This window comes from Cottoperca gobio, chromosome 1 (assembly GCF_900634415.1).
Source record: "Cottoperca gobio chromosome 1, fCotGob3.1, whole genome shotgun sequence".
Taxonomy (NCBI): Eukaryota; Metazoa; Chordata; class Actinopteri; order Perciformes; family Bovichtidae; genus Cottoperca; species Cottoperca gobio.
Genome location: NC_041355.1, coordinates 23995616 through 24012646, shown reverse-complemented (window position 1 = coordinate 24012646; position 17031 = coordinate 23995616). Strand labels below are relative to the sequence as shown.

At 39.0% G+C, this 17031-nt stretch overlaps 1 protein-coding gene across 1 annotated transcript in view; it reads right to left on the bottom strand.

The window, feature by feature from the left end:
- sorcs3a (sortilin related VPS10 domain containing receptor 3a) overlaps positions 1 to 17031 on the bottom strand; it is a 207764-nt gene that overhangs the window by 46643 nt on the left and 144090 nt on the right. The window contains exons 10-18 of the mRNA XM_029437432.1: positions 16529 to 16675; positions 15147 to 15249; positions 13937 to 14013; positions 11692 to 11783; positions 10382 to 10489; positions 7592 to 7709; positions 7368 to 7501; positions 3893 to 4006; positions 1792 to 1963 (exon numbers count right to left, since the gene is read on the bottom strand). Coding sequence (XP_029293292.1) covers positions 1792 to 1963; positions 3893 to 4006; positions 7368 to 7501; positions 7592 to 7709; positions 10382 to 10489; positions 11692 to 11783; positions 13937 to 14013; positions 15147 to 15249; positions 16529 to 16675 — 1065 coding nt within the window. The remainder of the gene's footprint in view (positions 1 to 1791; positions 1964 to 3892; positions 4007 to 7367; positions 7502 to 7591; positions 7710 to 10381; positions 10490 to 11691; positions 11784 to 13936; positions 14014 to 15146; positions 15250 to 16528; positions 16676 to 17031) is intronic.

The following is a 17031-nucleotide window of genomic DNA, read 5'->3' as shown; positions in this document are numbered from 1 at the left end:
AATATTTAGGGGCAATGCTCTCCCCAAGAAATATAGCCAATGCAGGCTTCATGAATATAAATTACACTTTGAAATCATCTTGAGAATTTTCTCAAATAGAGTTGATGCCACAAGGATTCTTTACCCCACCCTTCTCTTTTATCACATCGTTCTGTTACCCTCCCTCTCCCTCCTTTCAGACAATCCCTCTCGTAATAATTAAAGAAACAGGCGTTCATTCCTCACCTCATCACACAGTAATATGACAACTGGGCCTGGACAAGACCCCGAGGAACTCACACTTATCTTGAGCTGGTGCAGTGGCAGGAGAACACTTCTGTTACTAATGCCCCAAAGCCTGCAGTTTCTTAGCGACTAGGAGGCAGGGTCTCAGGTAATAATAATAATAATAATATTAATAATAATAATAATAATAATAATAATAATAATAATAATAATAAGCTTTATTTGTATAGCACCTTTCATACAAGAATTGCAGCCCAAAGTGCTTCACAGCAAAAACATAACAATTAGTACAAGGACAGAATAAGAGCATTTACAGTACAATAATCACAGTGTTGAAGTACATGAGTCTGAAGTACCATTATAAAAATAGCCAAACTAAAATAGTATAAAATAGCAGATAAAATAGCAGAATTAAAATAATATAATATAGCAGAAGTAAAATAATATAATATATCAGAATTAAAATAATATAATAGCTGAATTAAAATAGCAGATACACGCTTTTATGGTTTCCACAATTGTTAGAGTTGTGTTAAACTTCTAGACTTCTCTGGTCGATACTTTACTTCCCTTTGTCCCCGTTGTACAAAGTAAGTTGAAACACAATCGTCACTGTGAGTCCCTGACTTCGTTTATGGTAAAATCGAGATAAAACCGTTATTAAACACGCTGGTTTAACCTTTTCAGTCCAAGGCAATATCTGACTACTAGTTTTCTCTGCTGTCTTTCTTTAATGTCTTTCACTTCTGCATCTGGCTCAAAACCATGAGCTATTTGACTTATATTAAACTTTAGAGTGCTTAGAACAAGGTTACTTTACCAAACATGAATCAAAATAGGTATAAATGTGTGTCATCAGCGTAATTATGATAACATATGCAGTGTTTCCAGATAATGTGGCCCAGAGGCAACAGTGGAACCAGTATTTAGCCCTGAGGGATGCCATACACGATGTTGACTTTTCCAGACAGAGACAGAAAATGTTGTCCCTCTAGATAGGATGATTGACTGAGTTCTGTTTAATATTATATGAATAGTTTGGCTTTTCCATTTTTAAACAAAAGTTTAAAAAAAAAAGATTTAAAGCTGCACCAATAAATATCTTTTTATATTAACGATGCTTAAAAAACATTGTGTTCTGGAATGTGAAAGTGGTCAATCATAGTGTTGAACCCTCATCACCTGACTCTGCAGGTCCCCTCAGCTCTACAGAGCATTTTATCTACTTTCAGCTTATTGTCTTAGTTCTACACCAATTATACATCAACTGTACTGCTTTGGTTCAGTCACACAGCTCTCATCAACCTCTTTTCCAGACATGGCTGGCAGCTGTTTTTAATAAAAAGAGCTAGAAAAAAAAAAATACAATTTTAGCGTCTTTCAGCTCCTTATTTTGGTTCTAAGTCCTGCAACTTTACTAGTTTTCCAGATGCAGCAGGCAATTGTCTTCAGCAAAAGAAAAAGCACAGTTATATCAACTGTACACTGCCTTCTCAGGGCCAAACAGTGCCTGAGGGAAATGGAAAGGGTATTAAGACAGATTTGCCATGTTGGTTATGTTCTCACCTCATCCAGATGAACCAGGAAGGTAACGTTGCTCCCCAGATTGGCGGTGAGTTTGCCATCTTTAGTGGTAATCAAGAGTCCTTTAGGAGGTCTGTTGGGGCATTGCTGCTTTCTGGCCGTGTACATTTCTTTGACTCCTTTAGTGCAGTTGTTCAACACCACTTTACGGTACCTTTTATAAGATAAAAAAAAACAATTAAATTGATTAACTTTATTCTATTTTGTCCTTTTTTTAGTTTAATATACTAGTCTACACATTTCTTTGGTTTTCAAATTAATCCACAAATGGCACATTATTAGGCCTATGCTTAATAAAACATGTTGTTAAACTCAGCAGAGTGGTGTGTCAGTACAGCTGTTGTGCCTTCCAATTGCAAAAACAGTCTAGATGACAACTGTCAACTCAAGCTGTGTCAGAGGCTGAGACACTTTGCAAAGCTTAATCACAGTGCTAGTAAATAAAACACTCCCACTGTGATTAAGCTTTGCTGAGTGTCTGTCCCCTGGGCAGCCAACACATTATAGTATAAAACCACATTATGTAATACCTAGACAAAATTCAATATATTTCACTTCATTATGTGATAACACCTGCATTTTGTAATAAACAGCTTGAATGCAATATGTAATACATTTCCACTATATATTTCTAAGATGATGAAAATCTGGTCTTGTTACTGCTTTGGCTCCTTAGACAAAGATCAGAGTCAACTATTACACCAAGAGGAGCAGCACAAGTCATTGAAGTCTTATTTAATATTTTAAAAGTTAAATTTAGCTTAATTGTTAAAAATAAAACACATGTACAGATGAAGACATCTATTTTGGTTGCAGTTCCCACCTAATAACCACTGAAATATGTAATCATTTATTACAAAATGTAATGTCATGTTTATTACGAAATGTGGCAGATTATTACATATTTTTCATAGGTAAAAAAATTAAACAATTACGATTACTTCAACATTGTTTTTGATGCCAGACTCATTGAAGGTAGTTTACACCAGTGGTAGAAGCAGGACTCAGATCCTTTACCTAAAGTGAGGCTATGTACATCATTATATTCTTACAAATAAACAGTGGAATTATAAGCTATAAAGCACTCTTGCATAATGTAATACACTAACCCTGACCCTTATAGCCTTACTTGTTCTGGTATGACAAGTTATGGTGGCTAAAGTTAGCTAAAGTTAGCTAGCTTAAACTAGATGCTGTGTAGCTGACATTAAATATAATGTTTGCTGACTTTATGGCTCTTCTTTGCTTACGCCATTGTTTATACTACTTTTAAGCATGACACCGATAAACATGATGATGTCTTTAAAGAAACTGACTCTTGGAAAATGAAGACAAATTCACTGTGAAATTATCCTGTAATAACCACCTGTAGCCACAGTGGCAGCTTATCAACAAAATAAAGAAAGTAGAAGTATCAATAGTGCAAGTTACAAGTACAAGTCCTGCATGTAAAATGTATTAATAGTATTAACAATAGGGACAGAATTCTCACTTTCAAAATGTTAAATAACAAAGTCCTGAAGGATAATATTTTTTTGTCTTGTGCGTACAAGATTATCGAAGCAGCATTTTACTATAGACAGTTGAGGGGGAGCTAACTTGAACAATTTGAAAAACAAATTCTAATACTACAAAGTAACTGTAGCTGGTAAATAAATACAGTGAGATGTGTACAATATTTTTCTCTGAAATGTAGTAATTGTACTAAAATAGTATTTGAGTAAATGTGCTTCTGTGTAGCTCCTCACAGACTCCAGACGGTGCTGTTACCCACTGTGAGGCTTGAGTTGCGGTTCGACAGGCTAACACCGCTAACTTCAAAGATACTGTATTTCCTAAACAAATAGGCTTTTGCCAGGATTATTTTTACGATGTATTAGAGTTTTGTATGCCCACATTGTTTGGCAACATGTTAAAACCAGATTGTGAACAGCATCATCTGAGTCAGTTTTGCACTTCTAATCATATTAAATCGGTGTCGGTATCTGCTCTAAAACCCTTCTTGACAAGACACAGACATGTTTGTGGAAAGAAAATACACATGAATGTATGTACCATTACACTTACAACACATATTCCTCACCCTGTGCTGTTGAAGTAGTTTTGACCCTGGCTGCAGCTTCTGGAGACAGTAGAGGGGTTAAACCAGAAGGCAGGCCGGCAGTTCCCGTCGCCACGCCGCTCATATCCATAATCACTGTTGGACAACAAAGCACAAACACCGGATCAATATCAGCACGTGAGAAGGGATATGTTGTCATACAGTGTGTTCTACATCCCTGACTTATCCATCTCGTTATAACGGGTGACCATTTCTGGTCTGTCTGGCACCATTATTATGTATTGATTAAGGCCACAGTTGACAAATGTGCCACAGCAGTGTGAAGCAGTGTGCATGGAAACACACCCTGGGGTGTGGGGCGGTTGTTACCATACACAGGGATGACTAACTCTCACTTGCCTGCTAGCGTTTCCAATCAGAACATGATTTACGTCTAACAAAGCAAGGTAAGCAAGTGTCCATTCTAATAATGACCATGACATTGATTTATCAATTAATTACCAAGCCAGAACAAATAAACAAAAAGCCAGTGGCTGACCAGTCTAGTTTGACTGTGATTACGACAGTGTGAACTATTCATTAACAGGCTGTCAGGGCAGATTGGTTGCACAGGTGCATATGTCCTTTGAGGATAAAGGTTAGAATGGTGTCTTTGGAACAAAACAACCAAATTCATATTGAGAGTGAGATTGTGTACATCAGTGCTAAAGCTAGTTGTCCTCTGTGCACACATAAGTGGGATAATGGGTTAACCTTTGTATAGTAATAAAAAACACATCACTATCTTAATTGTCGTTTTGTCAACAACAGCTTTGGTAGAGCAAAGTGTCATTGGAAAAATAATTCTGTATTTTAGTTTGAGGAAGAAAAAAATAGATTTATTTTCTTTTAACAAAAGTGTCTCTATATATCAGTGTTTAATATTATGAATATATTATTACATTCTCTATAATAATATAAAATAGGTAAATATTTGGGGAAAAATATACATTCGCTTTTTTACCATGTTACCAAGTTAAAAAAGACCGACCAACTGTAATTCTTAACAATTCACACATTGTGTCGCATTTGTATAATCCTTACACAAACGACTGTGACACATTGTGGTTATAAGGAGAGTTAAGTGCTAAAACTATTTATGGCAGAGGCAGCGGTCAGAGTGACCTCCTGTAGTCAACCAGCGGAAAATGTTGCAGAAAACTAGTTTTGTTGTTTCCTCCATTTCTTTATGCTAAGCTAAGCTAAGATAAGCTAACCTCAATATATACTTAACCCATGGCCACGTTATTGGTATCGATTTTTGGAAAGAAAGCATGTTAGCGTATTTCTTAACATGTTGCTTAAAAACAAAAAAATGACAAAAAAAACAAAACAAGCAGCCCTACAAATAAGTTTGCTATATTTAAGGTTCACAATATAAAATTCAGAGCCAGCTAGCCGATAACGGTGCTAACAGTGCAAACAATGGCAATAGTGGTGAAAGAGTGGACGTGATAAAACTGTTGGTCAGGGCGACGTATCAGTGGTAACCGCCATATAAGCGCAGTGCAGAGCGCTAGCCATTAGCTAGCAAGTAAGGCATACAAACAAGGATTCACATGCAACGGAACGAGAAAATCAGATTACAACACACACAGATGGAGTGACTTTATTCTCTGCTCAGGTAGACATTACTCCACTGTATCTTTATATAGCAAATATTTTATATTATTCTGCTATATTAATGCTGTGAATATTGAATTGAGAACCTTTGAAATACTGTGTAAGGTTCATTTCATAGTTTTGTTCACTTAGTCTGTGCCAAGGAAAAAAAGTGATAGGAATGAGGTCAGCTCCATACATTAGAACAATACATTACAAATTGTTTTCTGTAAGGAGTCCTATATGCTCACTATGTTGCCAAATCACATGGAGTATAGGACCCAAGCATTGAGCATCCAGTGTAAACTTTCACTACTTTACAGTTTCCGATGCTCTGTGCTATATTATGATTGGTATTCAAAAAGTATCGAGGTTTGACATCCAGCTTTAATCAGCCTCTTGTACTGTATAAAATTGCGCTATTTGCAGGGAGTTCTTCTCCTTGCATAGCACCATTTTTTTATACAAGGCTAATGAGTATGTACTTCAGCTGATCCTGTGACAGACTCTAAAAGGATTTTAGCTTTTTTCGGCACTGATGGTTTATAAACTTCTCATTTTAGAATTTTAAGCATTCGTCAAATAGTTCCCTGCAGAAGGAGACATAGCAAGACAGACAGAGCGGAAATCAGACTCAGTCACATAAAGAAAATAAAATAAACTTTACATTAATTCAATGGGAAGCATTTGGCACTCTATGAACACTAACTGCTGTACGTTGGGATGGCTTATTTCTGTTCCCTGTCATTACAAGATAAAAAATACAACCGTTTAGGATTTGCATACAAATTGAAACTATTTACACCCACCCACATCATCTCAACAGAATTACAAGCACAGCGAGCTTCCAGAGACAGACATTATGAGCAAATTGTGCAAAACAATCTCAAACTTATCAGATTATTGGAAAACACACAGCAAATGGAGTAAATTAATGAGACACATGAAAAGCATTTGCAATAGATTCCAACTAAATGGCTGAACATTGGCCTCGAGGATGAGGAGTGGAAATGGTGTTTGTATAGAACTCCTTGTTTGCCTGGGCTGCGTGCTTCCACTGATGCACCGTTATTGCTCTGATCACAGAAGAAGACACACCTTGCTTACGGTTATGGAATAAAATGTCCATTCTACATAAATCCCTTTTTTTCACCTCTGAGTTGTAATTCAGTTGGTGTTGCTGTAATACAACCCAGTGCATTGTTCTGCTAAGAAAAAACAGCACAGGTCCATCAAGTCAACGTATGTCTGTAACTGCTCTGCAGGTTTAGTAACAAATGTGGTAATTAGATAACCATTAAGAAAAGAAAGGCACAGTGGTGTAGAAGTAAAGCTCAAAACATCAGTGTTCTCTTCTAGTCCATGCATTTGTTTGTAGCTGAAGTGGGTATGTTAGTTAACTGTTAGCCTATACAACATAGATATGCTGTTTGCGAAAGAGAGTATTTAACGGCAGCTAGGTGGATGTTCTTGACACTAACAAATGGCTGCTAAATCTGTTTTTTTAAACTTACTTACACTCAGGAGCTTTTGATCGGATGAGATAAGATAAAAAAAATACACATTTTTTGATCCCTTGCAGGGAAATTTGGTTGTTGCAGGCGTGTAAGGACAGACATTTAACAACACTGTTGAGTCGTACTGTCACAAACATTTATATATGGCATCTGCCAAATAGAAAATAATTAAAATATTAAAACGTTTAAAAATTCAACAAAGATGAATAAAATACTTCCTTTGAAAATAACATGTGTGGCAGTGTTCGAGAACCTTTAGCAAACAGCGGAGAGAAACATAATCCCCCTTGACGATTACGAAGAAAGGAGCAATTGTACAAAGCCCCACATCATCTTACCATTCAAAATCATGAGCTCGGCAAATACAGGATTCAGCTGAGAGGATTTTTGAGTAGTCCTTTCCCAGGATGCAGTAGTTTCCAGGCCTGCGCTTCATGTAAATCTGTTTTTGTCCCATCACGCAGGGTTCACCCTGTTGGCACACGAAGCACAACAACTACTGTGACTGACAGGACTTTAACACGGTCAGTGGTACAACGTATGATGTTTATATGTTTCCTACCTGGTTGTGCAGGTGCCAGGTTTGGTAGTCTTCCTCTGTGCATTTCCTGCTAAAGATGGACTTGTAGTCTATCTTGATGAGCTGCCATTCAGAACGGTGGCTGAAGTGTCCAAAAAAGCTGCAGAGGGAAATTACACAATTATGTTAAATCATAAACAACAAATTTATGTCAATGTATCAACGTGCTAACATAATGTGACACAGCTTCTCTGTAAATTGTGTAAAAAAGTGCTCACATTTTGTAGTGTTAGCTATTAATTGTGTTTATGATGATGAAACAGGTTATCTAAATCAGCGGTTCCCAACCTGGGGGTTGGGTAGATCACAAGATGTTTAAAGGGACAAGAGAGAGAAACCAGATTTGGTGTTTATTTGACTCTTCTCTATGTTTTACTTTTAAATGATAACATATTGGATATGCTCACCTTTGTCACAGTGAAACAAAAGTTAGAGTACCTTTACCTTCTGTAATGACATACAGTTTTTACGTGTACATCTTATATGATTATTATATGGTTTTGTATGATGAGCGGGTTAGCGAGTCACCCCAAATTACCTTTGATTAAATACATTTATTTAACTGCCCCAGGAAAATAAAATACAGGGATTTTGATCAATAAATATAGACAAACATATTTCTTTGACAGCATGTAAGAAGAGACAAATGACCATATTAACACAGGCACAAATGGTTAGAACTTGAAACCTTTATTTGTCATATTTTCAACAATCTGGTAAGGAATTACTGAATTAATCTATGGTTGAACTGCTAATGACTCACAACAAGGTCATACATGTGATGAGTGGTCAAAGTGTTCTGTATTTTCAGGGGTCATAAGCTAAAAAAGTTGGCAACCACTGATCTAGAGCATTATATTTGAAGGTGAGCACACTCAAAATGTCAGTTAAAGTAATTGAACAGGAAATCTCAAAACGATGGTAAGTATGGTAGGTCAAAATTCAATCAGAATGCTGGTCTGTAAAGTGTGATAGAATACATTTGGTTAATATTGTGGTTTGTTTAAAGCCTATGGAGTCATTTATGATTGATACATTACTGTCATTACATAACCTGATATGTCTCCGTTCCAAATCCTTTTGGGATGTCATCGACTCAAGTTGTAATAAACTGGAATTAAACTTTAAAGACCCTCGAGACTTGTCAATATAAATCAGAGTTTCATTATGAATGATGGATCCTACATTAAATCATACTTAAGTTAAAACAGTTTCTGTTATTTCACGTTAGAGTTTTCATATTTTGTTTGTTTGTGCTCACTACCTTTTACAGCTATTTTAACTATTGCATATTTAGTCAAGCCTATTTATGTTTGTAAAGAAATACTTAAAAGGGCTAATGTGTAGTATTTAGGGAGATATATGAGCATAACATCCATCCATCCATCCATCCATCCATCGTCTACCGCTTATCCGGGGTCGGGTCGCGGGGGCAGCAGCTCCAGTAAGGAACCCCAAACTTCCCTTCTCCGGGCCACATCCGCCAGCTCCAGTTCCTAAGCCAGTGAGGAGATATAATCTCTCCACCGAGTCCTGGGTCTTCCCCGGGGTCTCTTCCCAGCTGGACGTGCCTGGAAAACCTCCCCAGGGAGGCGCCCAGGTGGCATCCTTACTAGATGCCTGAACCACCTCAAATGGCTCCTTTCAACGCAAAGGAGCAGCGGCTCTACTCCGAGTCTCTCACGGATGGCTTAGCTTCTCACCCTATCTCTAAGGGAGACGCCAGCCACCCGTCTGAGAAAACCCATTTTGGCCATGTACCCGTGATCTCGTTCTTTCGGTCATGACCCAGCCTTCATGACCATAGGTCAGGGTAGGAACGAAGATCGACCGTTAGATTGAGAACTTTGCCTTCTGGCTCAGCTCTCTTTTCGTCACAACGGTGCTGTAAAGCGACTGCAGTACCACCCCCGCTGCTCCGATTCTCCGGCCAATTTCTCACTCCATTGTCCCCTCACTCGCGAACAAGACCCCGAGGTACTTGAACTCCTTCACTTGGGGTAAGGGCTCATTCCCTACCCGGAGTAGGCAATCCACCGGTTTCCTGCTGAGAGCCATGGCCTCAGATTTTGAGGTGCTGATCCTCATCCCAACCGCTTCACACTCGGCTGCGAACCGATGAGCATAACAACGTATCATTAATGTATCATTACCTGAAACTACGAATTGTTGTGTTTTCGTTACCTTAGAAGAAGCCCTTCATGTCTACACAGGGAGCGGGTTCTCTTCTATGGAGTCAACTATGTTGCACCGCCATGTTTCTACAGGAGCTGAGAAAGGACAAACCTAAATCTGGCTCTGCTTTTACGTCAGCTGAAGGCCACTGTAGTTCTCCGACACGCTCTTAAAACTGCGGTAACACCAGCCGCCGCATGAATTCCATTGCTTCTAAAGGAGTGTTATGGTAAGAATGGCTTCTGAGTGAGGGGAAGGTCCTGAAAGATACCACGGCGTTCCCACGGTTGTGCACTGTGTGGTTTGTTACCACAGTCATGTAAAGAGAGGGGTGAGAAGAGGACTTTTTATAGTTTATTGCAATCTGCAACCGCAACACTAGATGCTGCCAAATCCTACACACTGTCCCTTTAGCTTTGCATGGACACCTTCTTTATCTTAATCTATCTCACCTTTTTGCTGAGAACCCAGAGACAATAGAGAAACGAATAGAGACAATACCACTCACCTTTTACTCAGCCAGGGTACAAACTAAAAGGACAAAGAAATCAACACCTTTTAACATGTCATTCGTTCTTTGTTGAATTTTTGCCTTACGTCATTATTTGGTTCTCGGCCCCAGCCTCCACCAAGACTCCATCCACGAACAGAGGAACCAAGGAGAAGCTGTGTTGGGTCCATTGCCTCCCCTCATCAAAGCTGACCCTGTGTGTGTGTGTGTGTCAGAATGCATTCCCATTACAAACCCAGCAACAACGATGGCATGGAAACAGACGCTCTCTATTAAAGCCTAGTCATGGGGGGATTTAGGTGGGGATCAGAATGACTGGCTCGTCTCAGTAGACGTGACTCTGATTCTCTGTGCAATTAGTTACTGTAGGTTTGGGTAAATATCAAAATGCTGAGCATTAAAGGCATATTTAAGAGACAGACTGTCTGGTTATCAAATCAACGATGCACAAACTGCTTTCAGAGAACATGCCAAAAAGGAAAGGAGCGACGTCACAGTTCCTGGGTAAAGTCTACCCAGGGGTGAAAAAAACAAGACCAGAATAGAACTGTTTCATGTTCAACTACAAAACTGCAGAGGGGGAATGAGACAGCAAAAAAACATTGGACAGCTTTCATCATGGGGGCCAAGGCTCTATTGATTCTGACAGCTTATCAACATCGTACTGAAGTGAGAACAACTAGCAGTACCCAAGTCTGACATGGGTTGAAACACTGCTGAGGCCTGTGCTTGGAAGAAAGAAAATCCCCCCATGTTGTTTCTAAAAACCCCACTGCCTTGATTTTGCTAAAAGCACTGACAACGGAAAAAGCATTGACACGCACCTATTATGAGATTCAGGCAGGGGAAATGTTTAACTGAACATTGGCTGAGAAAACAATACGGTTCCATAGCTGCTTTACAGTAGTGGTAGAGTTATGCAGGCTTCTTTCTATCTGTCATTTTCTTTCTCTTCCTCTACCATCACACTTAAATTGGATGGGTTGAAAAAAGTCAGAAGGCTACACTTCACTGGCTCTAAAACTAATTTCAGAATTGTTGCAAAAGCGAGTGGAGAAAAGATCTGGTCTCAGTTGGATTAGCCTGCACTGAGGCAAAGCGTAGGCACCCGATTTGGCAAGAGGAAGGCAATGTGTTAATGAAAACACTAAAAGGGGGGGCTCAGACGGCTGGCTGTTAATGATAAGTGGCTTGAAAAAAAACTCTCAAATTAGACTGACTATGACATTTTTTTTTTTTTTTTCAAGACCCACAGTCAAAGTATATCTCTTAATGAATCACCTGTCACATATAATATATACATGTTCATTTTTTTTCTTTGACCATAAAGGTCGGATTAACCTAAAAATTGCTGTAGGAATTTGAAAAAAACAATTTTAGAAAGAGATGGACATACCACAAGTGTCTGGTTGGCACAGACGGCTGTTTGACAGCAACGAGGGCCCCTCCTTTGTCCAGAAACCACACGTTGTGCTCCTCTTCAAAAATCTGAACGGACACATGCAGAAATGAACAGTTATAGTATTGATGTAACAGGCACAATATTACTTCCATAACTTACAAGAAGCCATGAGATAAGAAATTGACCATTTGCTAAACCCCACCAATGATATCTGAGCAACCACGAAGATTTCTCAACATGATAAAGAATATGAAGGTTGATGTCTTTACCCATTGTTGCACCTAGCAACACATAGCGAGTTTATTTATCTGTCAATGTGCTCCAATCACTGATGCCCATTGTTTGTATGGGGAACTCCTTATGCTTTGTTCTTCTTCTAAATTATTTAACTTGGATATGTGTTTTCTTTTCAAAAGTGTGAGTTTATACCAGTGTCTGGATTCTCATGACACTTCAATTCAACTGTGGAGTTGAACTTGAATTTCATAGTATATCTTGTGTCCAGGCTATGTGTGAAAAGTTATAATGAATAACCAGAAATCAGGAAGCGACATCATCTAGTAGCACCTAGTGACTTTCTTTTTGGAAATACCATAGTTGACAACAATAGGTCTGAAGTGACTTACAACTATAAGCATCCCCCGCTGTCGAGCTTCACATTATAGAATAGCAAGCAAGAATGACTTCCAACGCCAGGAGTTAGCCTTTCCTTAGCCTTTCCTTAGCTAGCTACATTATTTTATGGGTTATGTATTATTTTGTATCATGTTACATTACAGGGAAAGAAATGTTGGCATACTGCATGGGAGCAGATCCTGGATGTAACTCCCGGATTTACATCCAAACATTTGAAAGCCGAATATTTGAAATGTATTGTATTGTCCTTAAACCGTTTTCTATTGTTTGAAAATAGAAAACATAAAGCATGAATATAACCACTGGGTAGCTTTTATTTTTTTCATTCAACTTTATGCTCGAGAGATCATTGAGGGGCGACCCTCGTTTAAAATGACATCAAGTCAATTACTAAATCCAAGAGAAACAAAACAAAACAACAACAAGGAGATATATAAACAGAGAAGAGGAAATACCTTTCTACAGAAAGTAAAAGACATTATATTGTTTTGAATAGGACAATCAAGAGATACATTCAGATATCTAAGATGTAAAAAGTTAAATAAAGTACGCAAAAGATCTCCTCAGATTTTGCAACTAGGATAAATAATTTGACATACATATTGAAATGCAAAATATAATAATGTTGTGTCTCGTCAGTTATGTTAACTGTATTCATGTTCATGTTTAGTGTTTAGGTCAGGCTTTTGTTTTGTTTCATGTTAGTCTGTGGTTGTCATATGCACTTTGTGTAGTTAGATTCACTCATGTCTAGTCTCGTCGTGCACCTGTTTTATTTTATACCTGCCTCTTGTCCCTCTTTCAAGATCCCTTTACTTCTTTCCTTGGTGGGATTATCTGCCCGACCCTCATTGTTTCCACCTGTGCCCTCTCACCTCACGTTTAAATAGGCCTGTTAGTTAGCAAGAGCTAATGCAATCCGCTAGCATTTCAGTTTGCAAAGGAAGTCTGTTTTTTTCCCTGAGATCAAAAATGACTGTGAATTTTACATTTTAAATCTGGTCCTGTTAAGGTGGCTTTTTCAATGTAGACATGTTGGCGACATTAACGACAGCTCCTTTCTATTCCAGCGTCTCATTAAGCCATCACAGAATCAGACTCAACATCCGGTTTATTGTCTAGGTTTTCACGTGCAAGAAATTTGCTTTTGTATATTGATGCATAACATAAACCGTGAAATAGAAAATATTAAATTAAAAATAAAAGCAACTACACAAATTAGGCTACATAAATAATGAATAGAAGAAACTTTACAATGAAAACATGAAATAAATCATATAAAAATATATCTGAATTAAAATGAAAGACCTGTGCAGCCTTTAGTTTGTACAGAACTGTGAGAGTGAAATCATTCATTTTAGTATTTACACCTGTTCCTTTCCCACCGTGAAGTATCAGACAAGTTCTTTTGATAACTACACATGTTCCTTGCTGGAGTTGAAAACTTTAGCAACACTAACTAAGGCGGTGGGGCATAGCAAAGTCTCAATTGGGTTGTATAACAAAACAAAACAATATATTTGGAAAGCATCTAGCTGTCATGTCAACGTGTCAAACTATAATACACGTGTGTCAATTGGCTTGAACTCAGTGTGAATCTCACCTGTCTCCAGCTATTGCCAGCATCAGACGATATGAACATGCCAACGTTGTTGTAAGACAGCTCTGCTCCGATATTTCCTGCAGTGGAAAAGCAATATGGGACACAACTGAACAGGAGATCCCACAGATAAAGGGGCCATGTGTTTAAAATTCATGCTGCCAATCACACCACGCCTGTGATTAATCCATTCCTCTGGCTCGATTCCTAGATCAGCCTGCCGTCTCCTATTCATGTGACTAACACAGAGAAGACCCTAGGTTGATTCCAATGGATGCCTGCATCATTCAGGCAACATAATGTGAGATGTGGAGGAGGGCGGGTGCCTCCTTCGCTCTGGCAGTTTGCAGTGTAACAACATAATGCCTCCAAAGCTTTTCCTGCGAGTGTGCACAAGTGAACTGACTTCTTCCGTTGATCCGCTCTACTATCTTGGCCACGGCTCAGTAAATAGGCATGTGTTTGATCTGGATGGTGTTTGTCATGTTAGTGATATGATCTCCGCGCCAGCTGACGTCTTAAAAGGCGCAGCAGGCAAAGTGAATCACGGTGCCAAAGCAAAGGCTCGGCCAGCAATACACAGACACACAAAGACACACTGTGCAAGCAGAGCAGCGGAGATGTATGTTTATTCAGCATTCTCACACACCAAAGACAAAACAGACAGATCCAAAGACAAACACACACTCACATATGAACGTACACATACAAAGCAAAAGGCTGACTTTTTTCTGCTGACAGTGCCACTGGTGCTAACACATCTATTTAGTTGTAAGTCATCTCCATTTCTCTGCTCCAACTCTTTCACAAGATCTGACTCGCAGGCGCACAGACAATGCACAGCACAAACTGTCGCCTTTTCTCACACATGCGTAATTGGCTGGGTGATGAAATGACATCAAAACAGGTGGACATGTGAGCCACAGCATATTTGCCTGTGGAAGTAGTGGAGATCCTGCAGTGCTCTGTGCCCAGTGTAGCTTAAAGAATCGCTGAGACAGAAGCTTCAGTGAGGGGGCACGCAGGGGTCACAGCGCTGCATTATTTGGTCTAGTAGCTGACTGGAGGACCACAGTACAACTCTCCATCCAAACTTTTAATGCAAAAGTTACTTGAAAGGCTTCATCACAAAAATGTATCACAAACAACAAATAACACAAATAAGCCACGTGAAGTGGTTTTATGTGCACTTGTGATGAGTCTTTTGTCTTACCAGTGGCAACTATGATCCCCGGTGCAGAACTCTTGGTGGAGATTGTTCCTGACAAGTAAGGATTCTCTGACATTTGCAGTTGGAGGTTGAGTGAACAAAAAGGCTGCAGAAGAAGAACACACAAGTTAAGACACAGGTGTAAAAATAGAGCCCTTTCATCTCATTTGCACATTACTTGTCTTTGCAAGATTCACAGAACATATGATATAAATGCATCTTATTCTCATTGTGAATCAATAAATTTCATAATTCGTAAATAACAGGGTCAGAACATAAGTGTGGAACAAAAACAATACCATCACAAAACAAGCCGGATTCATTAGTCTCCCAAAGAGAACGGACTGTTCTTTCATACATTTTTGCTAATTGCATTTAATTTGCCATTAATACAAAGAGCGATGGAATTTGCATTAAAGTATGAAGCCACGTCTCTAGGGCATGCACACAACAGAAGACAATTACATTTGTTCACAGAGCAGAAAAAAGTGTGTCTGCTCTCATCTTTGCAGCAGACAGCGTGTCACTGGTGTAAGGACATCAAGAGCAGTGGGACTGAACAGGGTAATCAAAAGGAATCTACGGCAGTAATTAAAATGTCACATGAATGCGCAATCACAGGGAACCTGTAAGTCACACCGCACGGCCCAGAAATCACCTCTTAAACAGCAAGAAGTCCTACTAATGTCTCAAACATGATTCCTTCTAACTATCGCGCTGCTAGTTTTAGTTGGAGGGAGGCTGTCTAATGAGGAACGAGACGCCGTCAGCACATGCAGTGTAGCATCTGATGTGATTTATTTCTGAAGCACAATTTGTGTTTAGCTTTTAAAATAATGTCAGGCTTGCCCAAATATGTTGCAGAAGAAATGCAATACTGACCTCTTGCAGAATTTGATTGTATTGTATTATTGTGGGATGTGACATCAAAACAGGTGGACATGTGATCCACATCATATTTGCCTGTGGAAGTCATGCAGTGCTCTGTGCCCAGTGGAGCTTAAAGAATCACTGAGACAGAAGCCCAAGTGAGGGGGGCACGCAGGGGGCACGCAGGGGGCACAGCGCCCTACATAAAGGGTTTATAGAGGCTTCATGAATTGTTAATAAAAAATTTAGAGAAGCTACAAACCATTAATAACCACATCTTTCCATCTGCCAAGGAGTAAACAATGCTTACAACTATAATTATACAGTGCTATAAACAGATTATAATGCATTACCAGTATGGTATAATGCATTATATACACTGGTGTAACAGAAAGTGCTACTGATAATCCGTTTTAAAGATTTATAACAAAGTTATACAATTCATTGTAAATGATTTATTCTCATTTTGATTGGCTCTCTTTTTTAAGCGCACCAGTCAACGTGCAGTGTCTCACCAGTATGCAGTGAATGTCGTTTCCATCCAGGTCTGTAGCAGGAGCCTGCATGAGCCTCCAGTCTCTGCCTTTATTGTAGGTCATGTAGGTCTTGACCTGGTTGTCTTGCCTCTTGTTTGCAATCAACATGCCTTTAATTCCTGCCACCTGGGGAACACAGACACATAACAGGTTAAAATCGTTAAAATCAGCGTTTCCCCTCTCAATGCAAACCAGCGCTGTGCAGTTTACATTTATCTCTCCCATAACACTTTAGTCTTCCATTGCAGATGTAAAAGCACACCCAGTGCTCTCATCAGAAAGTGCATTTTGTGTATTGAGGCAGAAATCTTCACAATACTAGTTCAGTAAAATGCAAATGGTGTGTTTATCCTTTCTTGCTTGCGCCTGACAGTCAGACACCATCAGCAGAGTCGGCTGCATTTTCTTATTCTGTGCTAAGTGCTATCTGTAATTATATCCTTACACGTCTCAGCAATCCAGACAGAACACAATGATGACCG